This window comes from Sceloporus occidentalis, unplaced genomic scaffold, assembly GCF_023333645.1.
Source record: "Sceloporus occidentalis isolate IW3139 unplaced genomic scaffold, rSceOcc1.0.p SCAF_13, whole genome shotgun sequence".
Lineage (NCBI taxonomy): Eukaryota > Metazoa > Chordata > Lepidosauria > Squamata > Phrynosomatidae > Sceloporus > Sceloporus occidentalis.
Window position 1 is genome coordinate 7,504,717 of NW_028316993.1, and position 21,172 is coordinate 7,525,888.

The 21,172-nt window shown below is 40.5% G+C and overlaps 2 protein-coding genes and 1 pseudogene across 2 annotated transcripts; 1 reads left to right on the top strand and 2 right to left on the bottom strand.

The window, feature by feature from the left end:
- Positions 1–394: 394 nt before the first annotated feature.
- LOC149304786 (myeloid cell surface antigen CD33-like) lies at positions 395–2,734 on the bottom strand. The gene is made up of 4 exons (XM_089479120.1): positions 2,500–2,734; positions 859–1,164; positions 685–769; positions 395–576 (listed from the first exon to the last, which is right to left on the bottom strand). Exons 1-4 carry the CDS (start codon positions 2,732–2,734, stop codon positions 429–431), a joined length of 774 nt encoding a protein of 257 aa, XP_089335246.1. The 3' UTR covers positions 395–428.
- A 6,659-nt stretch (positions 2,735–9,393) lies between these two features.
- Positions 9,394–10,640, top strand: LOC149304787 (putative G protein-coupled receptor 33; annotated as a pseudogene).
- Positions 10,641–15,321: 4,681 nt separating this feature from the next.
- Positions 15,322–18,386, bottom strand: LOC149304788 (myeloid cell surface antigen CD33-like). The gene is made up of 4 exons (XM_089479121.1): positions 18,326–18,386; positions 17,754–18,134; positions 16,838–16,919; positions 15,322–15,484 (listed from the first exon to the last, which is right to left on the bottom strand). The coding sequence occupies exons 1-4, from the start codon at positions 18,384–18,386 to the stop codon at positions 15,322–15,324; spliced, it is 687 nt and encodes a 228-aa protein (XP_089335247.1).
- Positions 18,387–21,172: the final 2,786 nt, after the last annotated feature.

Below are 21,172 nucleotides of genomic sequence, written 5' to 3' on the forward strand. Positions count from 1 at the left end.
TAAATGGGTTTTTTAAAAAGACCTGAATGGATGAGGGCCAATTTTGCCATTCTGTGGGCACCTGCATACAATCCAATGCAGACGCCACTGTCAACATCTGAAACATTCAGGCCTTATGGTCCTGTTCCTTGCCTCTGCTTGCTTCCTTATCTTTTCCAGACAATCAAGCAATGAAAGAAAGAAATTCATTTAATATATTCTTTTAGGTCATGAATAGTGGACACATAGCCAACTAGATGTTGATGGACTTCAACTCCCAAGATACCTCAACTCTGGTTACACTGCAAGGATTGCAGTCCAACAATAGCTCAGGCGCACATGCACCCCATTCCTTGTTTAGTCAGTGGCACACATTGGGCTCAGAGGGAGACGAAGTGACATAGAAGTGGCAATAATGGTAAGGTATAGTCCTTCTGCCTAAGGCTCCACTAAAAGCTGGGCCTGGCAACACCTTTCATAGGCATCAAATTGCAGTAGATTGCATTGTCCTCATCCATGGCCTTGTGACTTCTTATGCCAGAGAGAGCTGCCTCCTTCATCTCCCTCTCCTCCTCTTTCTTCTTCTTCTTCTGAAGCCTAAAAATAAATTTTGACAGAATAGACTTGTTGAATAGACTGTGATCAAACCAAAGCAGTAGATGGCTCACAGCCGGCAGAGCAAACCACAGGTGAAGAATGACTGACCTGAACAGGCAGAGACCAAACAAGAAAATGGTGACTGTGATCAAAGGACCACAGACCGCAGATACAAGGATCTTGAGGTGGACACCTGCAATGATAAAAAGAAATCACAGAGAAGAAACTGGGCCAATTCTTATCATCAGGTAAGATGCAGGAACAACTCTGAAGGACTTGTACCTTTCATTGAGGCACTGAGCTGGACATGGACAGCATAGGTCCCAAAAGCATTGGATCCAAGACAGATGATGGATTGGTCCTTTTCCAGAATTCCACTAATATTCAAGGTGCTGATAACCTCATTTGTCTGGACCCAAGATGTGGTCTGCAGGGCTCCTCTGGTGCTATTGCCACTGAGGGTCTCTCCTCCCACTTGCCATTGGATCTGGGCTGGTAGCTGAGACTGAAAGGAGCAGGTACAGAAGAAATCGTTGTCCACACGCATGCAATTGGGATTTGGTTGGGCGTTGCCAAGCTTGGGAGGATCTGGCATGAACCAAAAAGAAAAGCAAAAGACAACGAAGGAGTGAGAACCAGAATATAAGGCCATGTATCATTTCACAATTGAATGATTGAGCTGTGTACAACGGAGTGCTCCATTTCCCCATCAAAGGTGGAACTTGCCATCAGGGTCTTTTCCACACTAGACAATCATAGCACTTGAACTTCCAGTTTCATCCTGAAATGTGTAGTTTCCTTAAACTCCCAGTGCTTATACTTGTGTAGTGTTCAAGGGCTGGAAGACTAATTTGTAGCCCTGCTGGTGTTTCAGTCTAGGAGTCTCTCTCCTGCTAGATCAACAGTTGTACCAGTTTGTGTGTGTCTCCAGCTTGAGCTGACCCAAAGCTCTCTAGTGCACTACCTGCAATCTGTAAATTTGGTTTTGTTGTCCTGTGTTTTCAGGTACGTCCTGATATACGGCAATCATAGATAGTGATGATAATGACGATAATGATGCCTCTCTGTACAGATCTTTATTTTTTGGAAGTGGGGGCAAGTTTTTTCAGAGAGGAAATTTGTAATTACCCTCCTCTAAGACTGCAAAACTGTGACTTGCTCACAGTCCTTCCAGGGGTTTCCATATCTCAGTTAGTATTGAAACCCTGGTCTCCTAGAATCCTAGTGCAACACTCAAATGCCAAAGTATCACATTGGCATTGCTTTGCCTTATACCTCGCATCTTGTGTGGAATTGGGACTACATTTGGACTTTCTATCTGTCTGTGGCAGCCACCTAGAAATCTTACATTTCCTTTCACTTCCCCATGCTCAACAAGCCTATCATTTTTAAAAAAAAACATTCATTTCACAAAATGTTTTAAATATAACCAATTCAAAGAAGACGTAACTAGGATGGAGTTCAAAGCACCTAATTGTCATATAATTATCTCTATTGCAATGTGATGCATTTGGGGCTTGGAAATCCAAGGGTTCCTAAGTGCTAATCAATTGCTAATATATTGACATACAATTGCTATTGGGATCATAGTAGCTTCGGTGAAGGTAAATGGCAGGGGTAGATTATGAAGGGAGACTATGACACCTTAAGAAATTATTTGTTTCGGGGTTTAGAAAAACATGAAGGCAAATGTGTCTTAATTTCCTCTTTTTTGCATTCTTAGCTCTGATGTATTTTCCAGGTATGGAAGCATGCCAACTGTTGTTTCTTGTACCAAGAAATGCAAAAAGGCACTCTGCTAATGTGGAAGAACAAGAAGCACAAGACACTTGTGCTTCCTGTTCTTTCACACCATCACAATCTCTATTACAGGTAGTGCAGTTCCCATTCCATAGTCATGGAATAAATAAATGAAATGCTTACCTGTCACAGAAACTTGAAGTATTTTATGATAAAAGCTGTATTTTAAAACCTCTCCTCCTTCAACCCTAAAGTAGTATAAGCCTTCATCTCGTAACTGGGCATCGTTGATCTGAAAGGAACAGTTGCCTTCTTCTGGATTGCCACTGAAAATGATGCGGTTCTTAGCAGATTTCTCGACAGTCTGCCTCTCATCATTGGTGGCCACAAGAAGAGCTGGCTGGCCTTTGCTATGCATTGAAACATATTGGCAGGATCGTTCCTTATCCTTAAACCAGTAGCCATAGAATTTTGAAGAGTTGGTTCGGTGTTGTTTGTTATAAGTGAGCTGGCAAGGGATGTGAACATGGAGGCCTCGTTGCACAGAGACATGGGCAAGTGCTCTCAAGGTATATCCCAGATGCTGGCTCAGCACACCTGCCAGGAGAAAGAAGGAAAGCATTGGTCTCTCTGCAGACATGTGCTTATACTAAATCCACTTTTGCACACAGGCCCACCTCTAGTTATACTAAGGCATTCAAAGGACCATTTGACAGACTGGCAATGAGTACAGTAACCCCCGAGTGCTTTTTATTTCCATTAAAGCATCCCTTTAGGGATGCTTCAGGAATTCCATTTTGGCAAATCCTCACATGGGACCTGGCCCATATTTCTAGTATTCTTGCCTTTTTGTAGTTCTCAAATGTTCCGGTACTCACCTATATTCTATTATAGTCCTATCCACATTCGAATGATTAAATAATAATAATAATAATAATAATAATAATAATAATAATAATTTGTTTTATTTATATACCGCTATTCCAAAGATCATAGCGGTGAACAGCAAGTAAGCTAATTAGCAAGTAAGCTAATTTGCTCCCAACAGTCTGGGTACTCATTTTAGCGACCTCGGAAGGATGCACTGGACTTACCTATATATTCACTCTCCATTCAACAATTGATTACTTTTATTTCTCTTCCACATTTTCCTGCCAAGACGGTACCCAAGGCCAAAGTTGAAACAAAACAGAGCTTTACAATTATATTTCCATGATGTGCAAGAAGTGATCCAGACAGCTATATAAGGAACAGGTGCGAAAAGGAGTACTTTTTACCTAAACACCCAAGTAACAAAAACAAAGCAGCGCAGGGATCCCAAGTCTGATAAAGGCCATGGTGCTGGATAAAGCAGGGATGCAAATCTTGGTTTTATACGCATGCAAGAATGAGATTTCAAGCCTTATGTCTGCATATTTGCATATTTCCCATACCTTTTCTTTTAAAATCTGGAACTATTTTTTAATAGTAATTTTAATTTTAATCAATTGCACAAACTTCTTTGGGTGCATTTTCTGCAAATAATTTTTTCCCACTAAAAAAACTGAAGACTATTGAAAATCTTGCAGCAAGGGGCAATTTCCTCAATGCAGTATCACACTCTTGGAGGAAGAGAAAAGGTACAAGTATGGTTTCCACCATTAGGATAAGGGTTCTGATCCATGCCTGTTTCACCCGTCATAGTAATGGTGGGAAATCCATGGACCCCATGAATTAATAATAATAATAATAATAATAATAATAATAATAATAATTTATTTGTATTTTCCCACCTCTCCCAGGTGGATCGAGGTGGGATTACCGCCAATAAAATGCATACAAAAACATATCCACAAAATATTACAATAAAGTAGTAATTACATTAAAACTTACACTATCATCAATTAACACTAACAGTACAATTGTACAATAATCAGGAGGGCTTGTAGGGCTGCATCCAATGCAAATAATGCAAATAATAATAATAATAATAATAATTCCCAAACATCTTGTGGGGATGTGGAAGACATTTCTGTGATACGTCCTCCCCCCATATTAGTCTGAAAAGAAGTCCTTTCTTTATATCAGGAAGCGACCTGGAACTCACAGAGCCTGATCCATCAGGTTTCTCTCTTGTATTCCCTTCACTCTTCTGTTGCACATTGGTTCTGGAGTACTGTGGACTTGCTTGCACATGCGCCAATATGTGCCCGTACAAGCAGAGGAAAGTGAGACAAAGTAGGGCAAAGTGACTTCTGAGTCACTTCCATATTCTAAAGAAGTCCAGGGGAAACCAAACTGCAATGAAAATGCCTTCCATGCCCCTGTGTGTGCATGTGTGTACATGTGTTCAATAACTAGAAGTACGAAATCCTTCCTGAGATGATAAACATACTCTCCAACTCTCCCAGTTTGACAAATACAATGCTGCTACTTCTGATGCTTTTAAAAGAGTACACTTTCTCTCTCTTCCTCTCATTTTGTCCTTGGCTCACTTCAATCGCTGTGAACTGAGTTGAGAGCACAAAAGTAGTCTGCGCTCAGTAACCTCAGCTGCGAGAAAGTAGAAGAAGGTGCAGAACCTTGTCCTTCACTGTAGGTGCAGGCAAAAGCAAACTACTGCATTTTCCTCCTAGCTTGTGTGTTCTTCCTCATTAATACCTTTTCGGATCTTGACCACACTGATGTTGCTTGGCCACACATGTCCCAGTTGTCATCTGTTAAATGTCAAAGGGTGTGCTACAAATCACCCAGATTTCTTCCAGGAGATCAAGACAACATTTGGGGCACCATTGTTGTACATCTCACCTACCTTGGGACAGAAAGAGAAGGAGCAGAACAATCAATACTGCTATAGAATATATTAGATTCTTCATCTTTCAAGAAGACTCCACCAAATGCCAGGTTGTCGCTTCCTTGGACATCCAACTGGAATAGTTATTTTTCTTCTTCTGGGTACAGACTCTGTTTAAATAGAAAGGGCCATAAACTGAAAAACAAAACGATTTAACCGATTCCTGGAGCGTGAGTGTTAAAGGCAAAATTGCCAAGGGTTTTTGTTGTTGCTGCTGCTGCTTCATTAGGTGTCACAAAATCCTAACCATTGAATGAAAAAGATAAGACCACTTCTTGTTATTTGTAAGAGCTTCATGAAATGGAGAAGTCCAATCTCTTTTTTATGTAATGGACTGACATTTCATACAGTTACTGAACAAAAAAATGCCATTATGTCTTTATGTCACTGCAATAGTCAATGTTTGTATACAATTGCCAAATCTATTTAAAATGTACACAAATATTTGGTGATTGTCGGAAAGAATGGGTATAAAATTCAGCAAATGGTTGATGAAAATGTTTCTTTATGCAGGTAATTTCTAGAAACTTGTGCTTGTCCAGTAGTTTCTTTTTGAGTTTCAGTTACTATTATAGTGTAGTAAAACAACTCAAAGCTCTTCTACTCTGCATAAAACTCAATTTTCAGTACTTGAGGATTAATCTACACAGCAAAACTGCACGATGGTGTAAGAAAGCATCAGGAACATAGATCTGAAGTTCTTTAAGAGTTAGCTTCATAAGGGAAGTTGTTCATTACAATAAAGTTAGGCACACTTCATCTAGATAAGGCTAATTTATTGGCCATGTTATTTCCTTTTGCTTTGAAATTTACCTCTTAAACATGATTAATATATTAGACATTTACAGAAAATATATTTATGTATATATATTTCAATTTCTCTGGGCAGGGACAGCCATGTAGTATAGTTAAGAAAACATTGGCTGAAATCTTGCACCAGGAGAAAAATGTCTGGCATCCAGCTATCTCTCTGTAGCTAGATCTCCTGGTTAAAACTTCCCAACCATACTTTTGAGTAATGCAGACCTCTCCACATGACCATTTCCATGTCTTTGGAAAGTATGGAGATCACAGGTGATACGTCCAGCTATTTTCCTATAGCTGAACATGCTGCAACCAGGATCCACAGGGACCTCCTTTTTCCTGATTGCCTTACTCTCCAATGACATAGAAACAGTTGTGTTGAGGGGCTGCATCACTTTTTAGTGACACTTTGGTTCTTGAGCAGTTGATAGAAAATACTGGTCTCTGCAAAGAACCACAAAAGTGCTTTATGACAGCTTGAATTGGATAAACACTATCCTAATTCACCAATATATATACACACATACATATACATATTGAAGGCACACAGCATGGCAAGTTGAAGAATGACCCTGGCAATCTGGGAACTAGTACTGGAGCTGTGCTTTCCTGCTCTCGTCCTCCACTATTCTGTTACTTCCATCCTAAGCATTCTTACCTGTTAGAAAATAGAGGCACACAATGTTTCTGGCTCCTGCTGGCAAGTGGCAGCTTTTGCATCTGTTATGACTCTGGTCAAACAACAAATAGAGATACAGAAATATTGGAAAAAGCAAAGCAAAAATGGCAGAAAGCAACTTCTGGAAATATGTGCATATCTATAATGAGATTGAGTTTTGAGCAGGCCAGAAAGCTTGCGTCAAGCATGTCCAGTTATTAAACGTTATCACTTCAAATTCTACTCAAAAGCAAAACAGTCACCTAGGAAGGTCCAGTGTTCAGCTTGCAGAGGAAAAGTCTGTTCAAGGTTCAGAAAACAACAGCTTCCAATGAGACATTTGGAGGATGTGGTCCATTATTCTGAAACAACTGAAACCACACTGAGAATAAGTTTAATCTAGCATCACTGAACATGTGACAAGGTGTGATTTTGCAGTGCACAAACTAGCCACGTTTCTTTTGAGTTGCAAAAGGGGAGCAATACTCAGAATAATGTACAGTGGAGCCTTGTCTTATGCGGAGGATCCATTCTGGACTCCCCCCCAAGTAAGGCAAATAATGTGTATGCTTGAGCCCCATTCAGTATAATGGGGCTCGTGCTCATGGCGGGGTGCTGCACACGTGTCATTCATTTAATTGCCATGCTGCTTTTTGTGTAAACCGGAAGCTGCGTATGGTGCACCCGTGTATGGAGCGGGCACACTGTATATGCTTTAAAACATGTTTCACCTAGTACAGTGCGCCTACATCATACGCGGGCGCAGTTTATGTGGCTTTCAATATACGCTGAAAGCCGCACTGGGAGAAGGGGCGGCAAATCTCATAAGGGATAAAGGGGTGAGCACCTGAGTGCACAAACTCCATTCATTTCAATGGGGCTCGTGCATAGGTGGAATTCCCTTTACGCGAGGGAGGTGCTTGTGGCATACATAGCACCGGGGATTTGGAGAGGTAGTTGTGGCATATTTTCTGGCATATATAATACAATAGTACAGTTGGCGTTGGGTATTGTGCAACTTGGCTTGGGTAGGTGGGACCTTCAGCAAGAAAATGTCTTGGGCTGACCCTGAACACAAATGTTCAAAAGACACCATAAATCTCCACCAGTGTTCAAATCTCTCAAGGCACCTAAACTCTGCAAATTCTCAGGAAGTATGTATTACATAACCACTCTCGGAAACACTGCCTTTTGGAAATACATTTAAGAAACTGATGTTCTTAGATATGCAGTTCGGAAGAAAGAGGGCTATGAGGCAGAAATTATTCATCCATTTCCTGCTGATATCCCCTGTGCTCTGAGGTTCTTTGTCACTTCGTCCCTGAAAGTTCTGATGACAACCATTTGAAGACAAGAGGACCCAATTTGTCAAGTAAGGAGGTCTGTTTCTGGTTTGGCAGTAGGAGAAGGGATAAACTGGGAGGCAATTCTTTTAGGCTGCTGCCATACTGCAGAATTAATGAATTAAGAATGAAGGCTCAATCCTATGGCATTCTGGTTTTTCTAGTTTGAGAAGGCTAAATATCTCACAAAACATCTCCAGAATTCCATAGGATTGAGCCATAGCAGTTAAAGTGCTGTCAAAGTGCATTAATTCTGTAGTATAGATTCACCCTTCATTTCTGGTCCCAGCTCTTAGAAGGTGAGAATCTGAAATGTAAAAAATGGGATTTGGGTATCAGAGTCGTATTAGGAAATATGTTCATAGGAGGGAAAAATCAGAGCTTTAGCTTCCAGTTTGTTAGATGATGAGATGATAAAAAAATTCTTGCAGAATAAAAAGAGTGACTGGTATAATGTTTACATTTTCATAAAATGAATAGCATCTGCTCATTCCTTTTTTCACTTTATTTGGAGAAGCCGAAATATTTTACTTATTTGGAGGAATTTGAACAATCACTCCCTGGAAATATATTCAAGTTGTTTTCATATATATACATACATATATATATATATATATATATATGGATTTTTTTTAAGGATGACAAAAATAGTAAAAAGCAACAAGATGTATAACAATATCTCATGGTTAATGAAAAAAGAGTCCCTTTAGTAATACTTCTGGCAATATGTTATTACCTGGCATCCCATTGATAACTAGAGTAAAGCCATTCAATCAATTGTTGAATGGTAAATCAGTGTGTAGGTAAATCCCATCCATTCAATGGATGTACTCTAGTCTAAATTAACAACAGGATTTAGGTCATTGGCTGCATTCACACTGCAGAAATAATGCAGTTTGACTCTGCTTTAACTGCTCTGGCTGAATGTTATGGAATTCTAGTTTGTTGTGGCTCCAGAGTTGAGAAGAAATTGAGAAATTTCTGAGAGAGAGAGATTTCTTAATTACTGTTAGAGAAAATGAGGATAAAATGGATGAAATCAAACCCACCAGCCGGCATAGCCATCCGTCTGGACAAATTCTGGGAGTTGTAGTAAAAGGAGAAAAAAAGTCCAAATTCTGGAGTTAAATGAAACCTGAATGTTGAGAAGTATTCTATAATTGCCATCACTCCGCATTCTTGTTTTCAAAGAGTTTATATGGCATCGTCTTCTTCTGGACTAGGGATGCTTTGTGAAGTCGAAGGCTTTCATGGCCGGCATCCCTATTTTTTTGTTGGTTTTTGGGGCTATGTGGCCATGTTCTAGAAGAGTTTATTCCTGACGTTTCGCCAGCATCTGTGGTTGGCATCAATGCCAGCCACAGATGCTGGCGAAACGTCAGGAATAAAATCTTCTAGAACATGGCCACATAGCCTGAAAAACCCACAAAAAACTAGGGATGCTTTGCTTCTCAATTAGGTCAGCAGATTGCAGTGGAGTCATCTGTTCCCTCCCTGTTATCATTTCTACGCAGTCGTTCTCAGCTTATTTGTTCTGTAACTACGTCTTATCTCTTCCTACTCTCACATCTTTCTTCCCTTCACCAGATTCTGGCCCTCTTCCAGGACCTTGTGAAGAAAGGAGCACGATTTACCCCGTGGGATATACCTCAGCCAAGCAATGAATACCAGCTATAACCCAGCATACAGAGATTCCACCAATCTAGCACTTGGCTCTTTCATCTTAGTGTCTTTCCTGGTGGGGATGGCGATGAATGGGCTTCTCCTCTGGATGCTGTGGAAGAAGATGGGAAGAACGGTGAACACTCTCTGGTTCCTCCACCTGACTCTCTCCTTCTTGATTTCCTGTTGCTCCCTGCCTTTCTTTGGTGTCTACAACCTCCTCAACTTTCACTGGGTCTTTGATGTATTCATGTGCAAGATCACATACTTCTTCATCACTCTGGGGATGGTCTCCACAGTCTTCCTGCTCACCATCATCAGCCTGGACCGCTACCTCCTTACCTGCCATCCCATCTGGGCCCAACACAACCGTACAATACCTTTGGCGTGTAGACTTATCATAGGAGTATGGGTTGTATCTCTGGTCGTAACTGCTCCTTATTTGGCTTTCTCTGTGACTCAAGAGGTAAGGAAAGACAAAAGCATCTGCAAATTAAATTATACATCGGACAAATGGAATGGAGACCAAATGGAATTGGCCATCTTTGTGACTCGGTTCTTGTTGACCTTCCTGCTTCCCTTCTTCATCATTGTGTTCTGCTATTGTTCAATGAGTCAGGAAATGAAGAAGAAAAGGTTGCTGAGGACTGGGAAGCCCTTCAAGATCCTGGTGATTGCTGTAGCATCTTTCTTCATCTTCAGGTTTCCCTTCTACCTGTACACGATTTCCAGTCTGGCTAACAAGCCAAATCCACCAGGAAAGATACAAGAGTTTCTGCGGATAACCTTTAGCATTGGCATCTGTTTGAATATCTGTTTCACTCCGATTCTCTATCTCTTTGTTGGAGAGAACTTCCAACAGGTCTTCAAGACATCCATTGTAGTTCTTGTTAAGAAAGGTTTCACAGAACACTCCATCATGTCAATGGAGAACATGAGTCTCAGAGCAGAAACTCTCCAGACTAGCAGCAGCAGCAACTTGGAGCTGGCAAAAACTCAAAGGGATGATCTACCACCTTCTTGAAGATGTTATCTGGCTTTATGCAGAGAGAAAAATCCAGCAGTTTTGAAAAGAATCCAGCTATTTACATCCTTTTCTTAGTTATCAGAAGATAGTTTGCTATCCAAGAAATACAACTGAACTCATTTTGAGTAAAGCTACACTCTTCAGTCATTTCACACTACACAGTTACACCACTATGATTCCACTTTAATTGGTTGCATCCTGTGGAATCCTGGGATTTGCAGTTTAGAGAAGGGTCTTTAGAATTCTAAGGTATCATACCAAACTACATAACCCAGAATTCCTTCTGTGGCAGTTAAAATGGAATCACAGTGCTATAACTGTGTACTGCGAAAAGACACACAATTGTGAATTAGGTACTCCTGCGTATTTACCAGTAGCATTGTCATATCGAAAGTAAACTCTTCTATTTTGGTAGTATTAAGGGCATCTTCTAGTGTCTAGTCCACAGGTGGTCAATGTGTAGGTACATGTAGACTTCCAAGGATGCTTTTTTAAAGCTCTTGGTCCTTCCAGATTCTCCATATTGCTCTTTTATTTTTAATTTTAAAAAAAGAAGATCACTGCCACTTGTTGTAGCTTCCAACTCTATGGAGCTGTATTGACGGGCCCAATCGGGCGCCGTCGTTGCGCGTGAGGGGCGGCGTTTCCCGATGCACCTTGCCCCTCACACGTAATGTGGGCGTAAAAATGGCGGCACCCTATATACATGGGCGTCACAATGTTGACGTGACGGACGCCTAGTGTCCTCACGTCGCAGTGCCTTGATGACGCTGCAAGTGCACCATTGGCGCCTTGCAGCATCACAACGGTGCCGGAAAAAGAAGCCGCTTTTGTGGCTTCTTTGCGCTGCGCAGGGGAGCCACGCGGTTTGTCCGCTGCGGCTCCCTCGCGCAGCAAACAAGGGCGGCGGCAGACCGCCCTTTTGGGTGGTTTGTATCTCGCCTATGATTCTATGGCATGAAAGGACCCCCCTAGTGTAACAAATTCCTTATGCAGTTATATGTTCAGTTCACACCGTCTCATGAAGATGAATGAAGATGCATGAATAGTCCATAGGATAATCACTAGCACCAGCATAATTTTTGCTAATCTTTCTTATAAACATGGTTTTTTTTAAATTTCAGGTTTTTTCCCCTAAATTGGCTCACCATATAAAGAAATAGACACCCTTTTCCATATTGTACCGAAATCTATCTTTCTTTCAGACTGCTTCAAAAGGTCTATTTCTATGCTTCTTTTTACCAAGTTTACAATGCCTAATATATGGGGTGGAGTGACTTTGGGGTGAAAGGACAAGAATTTAGTGAAAAGACATTCCTAGGCTGAACATATGATTGGAACCAACTAATTTCACAATGTTATCCCCACCTTCCTGAACCACTAGTTTACAAGTGGCTTTGTTGGATGGACTTCAGCGTTCCAGGTTTGTTTGGTTTGTTTTTAAAAAGTGCCAGTATTCTACATTGGCTACTTAGTTACGTATGTATCTCAGGAAGGAAACAGGAAGAAGGAGGAGACCATAAAATCATTTTGTGGGTTGTTTTTTTTTTACACAAAGTTAATACATTGCAAATACATCCAGTCACAAAAGAATCGCCACTGAAGAAGCTCACAAGAATGAGTGATCTGCATGACATCCCAGTGTTTAGTTGAAGTGAGATTGAGATAGTCCAGATTTTAAAGAAGCTTTCTAAGGGGCTGAATTACACCCCACCAATAAATTCAGCTCCTTGGTTACTTTAAAATTCAGAATAAAGCACAGAGTGAATTTACCCTGGCAATGCAAACCACTGGCTGCCACTGTGAAACAGATATAGGCCAGAATCATTTCGGTGTCATTGCTGTTTTTGGTTTTGTGTGCATTCAAGTTGTTTCTAATGTGTGGCGACCCGAAAGTGAACCTATCATGGGGTTTTGTTCAGGGGATTTGTCATTGCCATCCAATGGGAACATATGACTTGCTTGGGGTCACCCAGTGGATTTCATAGCCAAGCGGGAATTTGAAGCCTGTTCTCCAGAGCCATGGTTCAATGCACAAACCACTATGCTACACATATAGTATAAGTTCACTTACACATACAATTGTATTTTTTTTGTAGCTCTTCCTCAAAAGTCCTACACATATTATGGTAATATAAGCTGAGTACCACAAGTGTAACCATTTCACACAGGCCTAAATCCTTTTCTTAGTACCATCTAGAGCTGAGCTATTGAATCAACTGGAATGATTCACCATTCCACAATTGATTCGATGGGTCTATTCTAGCTGGGACTCCATGCAGCTGCACATTCTTGCATGGTGCATTACTGTTACTCAGTGCCTTCTCTGTCCAACTTTATTCACTGGGACTGCAGATTCATCCACAGTGCATTCTCCATTGCACAATAGGACGGTAAGCATGCATACTTGCAGATATACAACAAGCTGCACAATGTCAGCTTTCAACAGAAGAGTGGTGTAGTGTAACCATTGTATAATTACATGAGCAGAGCTGTGGAGTCACGGCTGGGGTTGGGAAGCAAGTAAAACCATACTGATTCCAACTCTGGCTTCAAAATAATAAAAAAACCTGATCGTATTAAATGCCTAATTTGTTGCATATTTATTTCATAGATATGGGAAAGTTTTCTTGTTCAGACATTTTAATCAAATAAATATATTTTATGTTATATCAGTTCATGTGCCTTGTTTTACTAATTACTAAAATTACTAATATTTTGCTACAGTATATTACTAATTAATATACATTTGCCATTTATGAAGGGGTTTGAATTGGAGTCAAAAAGTATGGCTACTACACAGCCCTGTATGTGAGTGTTTACTTTCACAATACAGCTGCAATGCAATGTACCATCTGTGTGTTCAGGCAGCGCATGCATTGATGACATCCCTTTGATGCAGTGCCCAAACAGGGCTGTGCCAAAAGGGTATGATCAAGCCACCCAGCAGCGGCTATGGCGCCTCTTCAGAGACACAAAAAGGAACCGGGAAAAACGGCTCCTTTTTGTGATCTGCGGAGGCCAGACTGGTGCCACTGCATGCGTTTGCCGCAGCACCAATCTGGGACAGAAAGGGGCAGTGTCTCACTGCCCCATCCTACCCATCTGTACCGGGCCTGTGTTCAAAGTGCAAAAGAAGTTTGCACTGCATTCACACAGCATGGGAGAGAGGAGAGGAGGAGGAGGTGGAATCTTGTTTCAATAACTTTTGCCATCATAGGCATACTCTGATAGTGCTTGACCTCATATGTCTCAGTTTTCATCCCTGAGACATTGGAGGATATGATTCTCCATATCCTCCATATGATCTCTCCATGTGTTTTGCCTTGGTTTTGACTAACCAAATCTGAGAGCTGCCAGGGAGTGAGGAAAGGTTATGAGTATGGCACAAGGGACTAGGAATCAACCCCTTGCATTCCACCTTATCCTCAGTAATCCTAGACCAACACTCAAGCCACTACACCAAACTGGCTCTTCTACCAAACTTGTCAACACCTTACCTTAAAAACAAAGATGCAAACCCATGAAGCTGAAAGGAAGAGGACAGCATTAACTCTAATGGTAATAGCGGCTGTTACTTTCAGCCACAGAATGCTGTTTTCTCACCAGGGAAAACACATTTGTGGGGTGAGGGAATTGGATGAGTGATTCAGGAGCCTTTAACTAACACTTCAGACCACATTTGTGACTTGTGGCGGTGGGCTGAAGAAAAGGTTCTGTGCTGTTCCTAGCACTTTTTGCCAGAGTGATGCCAATTATAAAGTGTAAAATTATGACAATTTGAAACTCCTCTCCTGCTGCAAGCAAATAGGAAAGATCTACCTGTTTGAAGCTGCTTTTAGTTGAAATTGCAATTGACTTGTGGGTCCACAGCAGCTTTGTAAAGGACTTTGCATTGCTGGCACCGGGGACATTATTTCATGATGGTATTCTGGTATGCAAACTGCTTTGCTAGAGTGTGGCTCTGGCTAAAATAGGGTAGGCCTGGGAAAGACCCAGATCAGAAATCCAGCTGCTGCTGATCCATGTAGGCCAGACCTGCTGCTGCCCAGATGTTGGGTCCCTTCAGTTCCAGATAACAGTTCCCAATCCTGGTGAAGGGACTATTGAGCAAAGGTATGTGAAAGAGGAGCGTGAGAGGCAGAGTACTTTTAAAGGAAAGGTTTTATTTGAAGGAAGAAATCTCCATAGCAAAAAGTATCCCTTTATATAAGGATCCATCTTTCGTTCAGGCACAAGATGAGAAGTTACTAATAAGATGAATTAGATCACTTCAGCCAAGCCAGGAAAAGTAATAAAAGACCTTGACATAACTAGCTAATATTCTATTCTATTCACAGATCAGATGGGATTTGTAGTCTCCAATGTTTATGGGGTAGTTTGGAGTCTGGATTCCTTTGTTCAGTCTTGAATAGTTTTCTCATTGGGAGCCCCATGTTTCCTTTGCTAGAGTCTCTTAGAGTCTGCTTGATGGTCCTATCTCAGGCTTGTTATAACCTCTGCTGAGAAGGATCTCCAAGGTTTGTGCTTCTGCCAAACTAGTCATCTCATTGGGCAAGTGCTCTCTCGTCCTTTCAATGTCATTTAACCCTTTGTTACCGAGGAAAAAGGTCATCCGCTGCTCATATAATGATATGGTCCATTATCATAGTGTCTCAACAAGCTTTCACTTTGTGGCTCAAGAAGAACCAGGAGCTTTGCAAGGCTTGGGAAGAAGAGCTTCAGTAGATCCCGTTGGTTTCACCCTTGTGATTTGCTTATACCCACTTGCAGCCAGCTGAGTCTTCCTCCATCTCGAACACCGGAAGGCGGCAAAGAAGAACAAGGAGCAAAGAAAGACCCTAAAACCAGATTGCAGGTGAAGAGAACCATTAAAGCTACAGGAAAAGAGATTTCACTTAACATTGGGAAGAACTTCCTGAAGGTTAGAATTGTGCCATGATCCTCAGAGAAAGCATCTTATTAGTTTACTACTACATTTGCACCTATTTAATAAAGGCAACTTATCTTTATTAACCTTACATATCTTTCAACCTTCATTCTCCTTTCTCCCTTCCTATACCAACTTTCCATTCTCTCTTACCATCCCAACTGTTCCTTTCTTTAGTTCTCTAACCATAACCTCCTTTCTTCCTTTTGTCTATTCCTTCTTCCCTTTTTCTCTTCCTTTCCTCCACACTTTCCTCCTCTACACACTTCTTTCTTTCTCCTTTACTCTCTTCTTCTTACCTTTCCACTTACTCACTCCTTCATCCACCTACTTCACCTTCCATTCTTCTAAAATTATTCATCATTCGCTCTCCTCCCTACCTAAAAAAGCCTGGTCTAACACACATACTCCAACTTCCTTCCTTGCCTTCCCTAGGATTCTCTTTGCTGTTCCATAACTTCATATCTACTCTCTTTTTCAACTTGCCCAACTTTCTTTCTATTTTCTTCTGTTCTGAAATTTTATTTCCAATTGTTTAATTAATCTAATAACACCATTTAATATAGCTAACTGTTTTATCACACTAGGGGGCAAACAGGATTCAAACAAGAGTTAAACAGGAAATGTTGTGAGATAAACATCAGGCATTTCCTGTTTAACTCTTGTTTAAATCCTGTTTGCTCCTAGTGTGATAAAGCACTTATATACCTTACAACAGAAATCTTATTACTGCAATTGAACCCCATAACCTTTCAAAGTAGTTAATAACAGGTTTCCACTCATCATAAATTATATCAGCTGGTCTACCTTTAAGTAATTGAGTTAACTTATCAAGTTCTATTCATGCTATATTTTCTCTCCCCCCCCCAAAAAAAATGTTTGTTCATTTGCTTGTTTTTGTTTGTTGGAATGTGGTGTATATACACTTGAATAAAGATAGACAATAGTGGGATCTCCTTCTTTGGCGGCCTTTAAACAGAGGCTGGCGGGAGTGCTTTGATTGTGATTTCCTGCATGGCAATGGTTTGAACTGGATGGCCATTGAGGTCTCTTCCATCTCTATGATTCTTTGGTTCTATGATTAGCCAGGAGGTGGGATCACCAAAGAACAGGGCTCAGAGAAATCCAGGTAAATTATAATTCTTCCCATTATCCTCTCATCCATCCATCCATCCATCCATCCATCCATCCATCCATTTTTCTCTCCCTTTTCACACAAACTGGCTGACTGTGTAGGCATCAAAGACAAGAGAGAACCACTTACTTGATGAGGGTTAGACCTATCAGGAAGGAAACTGCTGTACTTGAAAATCCCAACACTTCGAATAAGATGTCCTTTTGGGCTTCTGTAGTGATAAGATCGGAAAGAAAATAAGAGAAACAATTCAGTAGCCAGTGAAAGTTCATTTCTTAACACTATGTCATGAGTTCATGAAGCCCTCCTACAATCAGGTTAGCGTTACAATTGAACAAGTGGAGAAATCACAGTTCCCACCTCTTTCATGCTTCAGAGGACTACATCTATCAAAAATATCTACCAACTTGTAATGTAGGATATCAGAGGGCCTGAACAGACAGGCCAAAATAAAGCTGCTTCAGGTCACTTTGGAGCTATGCTATTTAAATGATGCATGCATCCTAAGAGGCCAGAAGCTGTGCCAAAGCTGCACTCCAGTCCTTAGAAGCATGGCTTTAGTGCGGCTTCCAGCCTCTTAGGCTGCATGCATCATGTTGCCCATGACCCTCTACTTCAGTTATTTCAGACTCCAGGAGAGGTGATGAATGTTGCCCAAGGAGTTACTGAATATCTCCTTTGCAACATCAAAAAAGAAAGAAAGAAAGAAAGAAAGAAAGAAAGACGCATGTGTGTTCAAGCTAGAGCTATGTGCATGTATGTCACTGAAAGGATTCCAGACCACAACTTTGGTCTGATGTGGTATTGTTCATAGGAGTCATGAATATTTCTTATATGTGGCTTCTATGAAGTTCAGACTAAAAACCACAACAAATTTATCAGAAATGTAACATGGCAGCTGTCACCAGTCACTGCTGAAACTCCCTGAACAATATCTTCCTTCAAAAGGAAATCAGGTAGCAAATATAAAAGCCACAAAGTGATAAGAAGCTGATCAGATCATCGGAAGGGAGCTTTAGCAAATAGCTCTCCGTCGCTCACTCACCTGTCACTGTCACAGTTGTTTGGAAGTTGAGATAACTAAATTTTGTCCTTCCTTTCTCCATCCTGAAGAAATAAGTCCCTTGGTCAGCGTCTTGAGCATCACTGATGGAGAGAGAACAGAAGCCTTGGTCTAGTCCTTCCAGTAGATGAAAGCGTTTGTGAGCAAACCGTGCAGTTGGTTTACTGTCATCATTGGTGGCCACAGGAAGATCACAGGCAACGTTGCTACTTTCCGCATACCAGTATCCGTACAGTTTGGCCCTCCTACTCTTTAGTAATGATCGGTAGGTGAAATTGCAGGGGATGTATACAGACTGCCCCTTCTCAACTAACACCGCATGGGGAACATTCAGTACATATTCATTTGTTCTACATAGCACCCCTGCAAAGATAAGACAAGACATTCAGACACCCTAAATAGAGAACACTTTTCTTCATTGCATAGAATTATTCATGGCGGTGGGAATTCTTTGTTACCTCCGAGCACTACTCTCTCAGTCTGTTCCTTACAGCGCTATATAAATGAAGCATAAGAATAAATAATAATAATAATAATAATAATAATAATAATACCTGCCCAGTACAGTGGGATGGAAACCAGTCCGAGCATCGAGATCTCAAAGGAATAGCTCATCTTACTTCTTTGTTGTTGTTGTTTTAGTCCCTAGAGGAAAACTTCACAGCTCAACTGCTTACTGTAGCATCCGACAGTCCTTCAGCAATTGCCAGTAGGTACCGTATCTTTTTCACCCTTAAGTGTGGAGCATCACTTTAACCCAACGGCTGGAGTTTCTAAGATACAAGGGTGGTTTGTTAAGAAAACAAATACTAATTATAGGAGGAAGAGATTTCTGTGACTCAGAGCAGAGGCAAGACAAGGGTTGAGCAGAAGTCAACTCTCCACAAAAGGAGAACTCAATGATATTTTATATTCTTGATTCCTCACCAATGATCTTCTGATGTTTACTCAGTGGCCACCAAAGTTTAGAAATGGGAAGAAGCATTGTCACTGACCCTTGCTTGACCCACCACAAGCAAGTCTTTCACTCTATTTTCTTCTACTAGTAAATAAGATAAATCAATCTAGTAAAGTTTCCATTTGGAATTGTATCAGTGCCTTAATATTTGGTGAAGATTTTAGCTTGGGCAATTTCAGTGTTGCGTAAGAACATAAGTAGCGTGTGTTACATATATGCTTTTAACTATGTGATCCGCTTTGTTTTGTTACAGAAAAGCGGGGTATAAATAAAAGTTTTATTATTTATTAGTTATTACTTAGAATTAGGCCAGGAGGCTGATTCCTTTGAAGGTTGAGCTGCATTCACATGTATTGGGAACATGGTCTAGACATGGTCCTACTGTGCGTAACTCCTATGCTTAAGCATATGTGGGGAATGATAGAGTGTGCTATCCAGCGGGTGATTCTGGGAGGAAAGTGGTGCATCATTCACAGCTGGGAATAATGAACAGATGTCTATTGGAGGAATTATTGAGTTTATCACACGGGAGGAATTTCTCTTAATTTCGAATAAAAAGAAAATGGGGCCAGAACGCATTCACTTGAATTTACGTGCATTCGAATTGCATTCGAACTGGCTTCTCATTGCCTGAAAATAGCTTGCCACTGCCTGAAATTGAGTGTGACCACCTCTCACGCAATAACGTGAAACCCCATGGTTGCGTTCGGACTGACTTCCCATTGCCCGAAATTGCGTGGGGTAATCTATCACGCCATGATTGCGTTTGGATTGCCATCGGATTATACTTCCAATTTCCCTTGTCTGATAGACTCCTATGAGCTGCAAGTTACCAAGAGGTTTTTGCAGAATTATGAGTTGCAAGTTACCAAGGTTTTTTGAGGCTTGGTTTGGGGGAAAGAAAAATGAGCAAGGCCTGGGAAGACAGGATGTTTTGAACTGCTGACAAATGCAAGGAGGCTTTTTGTAATATTTGAGATGTTTGGACAGTAATAGTAATTTTTAACCCATTTTTATCTGTGAGCTGCCTTGTGTCCCACTCTGGGAGAGAGGTGGCATATAAAATAAATAAATAAATAAATAAATAAATAAATAAATAAATAAATAAATAAAGTCAGTTCTCCTTATCCACTGATTTTTTTATTCATGGATTCAAGCATCATGGTCTGAAAATATATTTTTTAAAAAGTATAAATTCCAGATAGTAAACCTTGATTTTCCATTTTATATAAGGGACACCATTTTGTTATCCGCTGGGGTTTGGTTCCAGAATCCCTCGTGGATAACAAAATCCATGGATACTCAGATCCCATTGAATATATGCCATTATATTTAATGGGACTTGAGCATCCACAGATTTTGTTATCCATGGGGGATCCTGAAACCAAACCCCAGTGAATAACAAGGGCCCATTGTACCATGTAAGTGGAAAAACCCTTCAGTCCTGACAATGACTGTGTACTGTGCTCAACTCTATTTGCTGAATAAAGCTTTTCAGACTCTGCGGTCTCTTGCGGTCTCTTCCAACTCTATGATTCTGTTCTGCTTGTACTACATTACCCTTCTGCAGAATATCAACAATGTGCAACTAACTGCCTGTCTGCCAATCTGCCTATTCCTTGTTCCATGGTACAATAACAAATGCACAGTGAGTGTTTCTACAATCCCAGTGAATATACACCATCTAAGAATGTGCAAATGCATGGATGGAATCCTGTTTGTTAGTCTTAATTGGAGTTGACCAATTAATTGAATTAATTACTGATCGATTTAATACATGATGGCTGGAATTCTGCAAGACACACACACATATATTCGTAAATCACCCAGGACCAGAAAGTCACCATTGTGCAATAAATGCATTCTGCTAATAGCAGCAGAAGTAGATTTGTGCATACAACATGTTCATCTGTGCCTTGTCTTTGTAGGTTGTGCATTATATGCTATGGTTGTACATCCTATACATTATATGCTGTGGTTATGCATCATGTATTGTGCATTGCACAATGGCACTCAATCACTGACATTTGCTGTGAAATGTTGTTCTGTATAGGATTTGCACAGCAATGTGTGACAGCTATTGTATAGTTCTTGGCACACAACTGATCAGGGCAGTGAATTAACCTCAGGGTTTTTTTAAATGAAAGCATTTAATACACAGTACAAAATACATTCACATATCATACTCAATCATAAAGAAGTAAATACTACATATGACAAACATTGCATATTAAATAACTATAACTATAGCATTTAATGACAATGACAACAATAACAAACAAATAAGTTGTTCAGACTTCAAACATAACCACCATTCTACCAACATTCCTTACTTCCTATTGCTGACATTAAGGTGTTCCTCCGTAGATATATTTATTAATAATCGTAATTTCTAAACAAACAAAATGACTTCTTTCCTTCTTTAATTTTCTCTCTTCTTTAA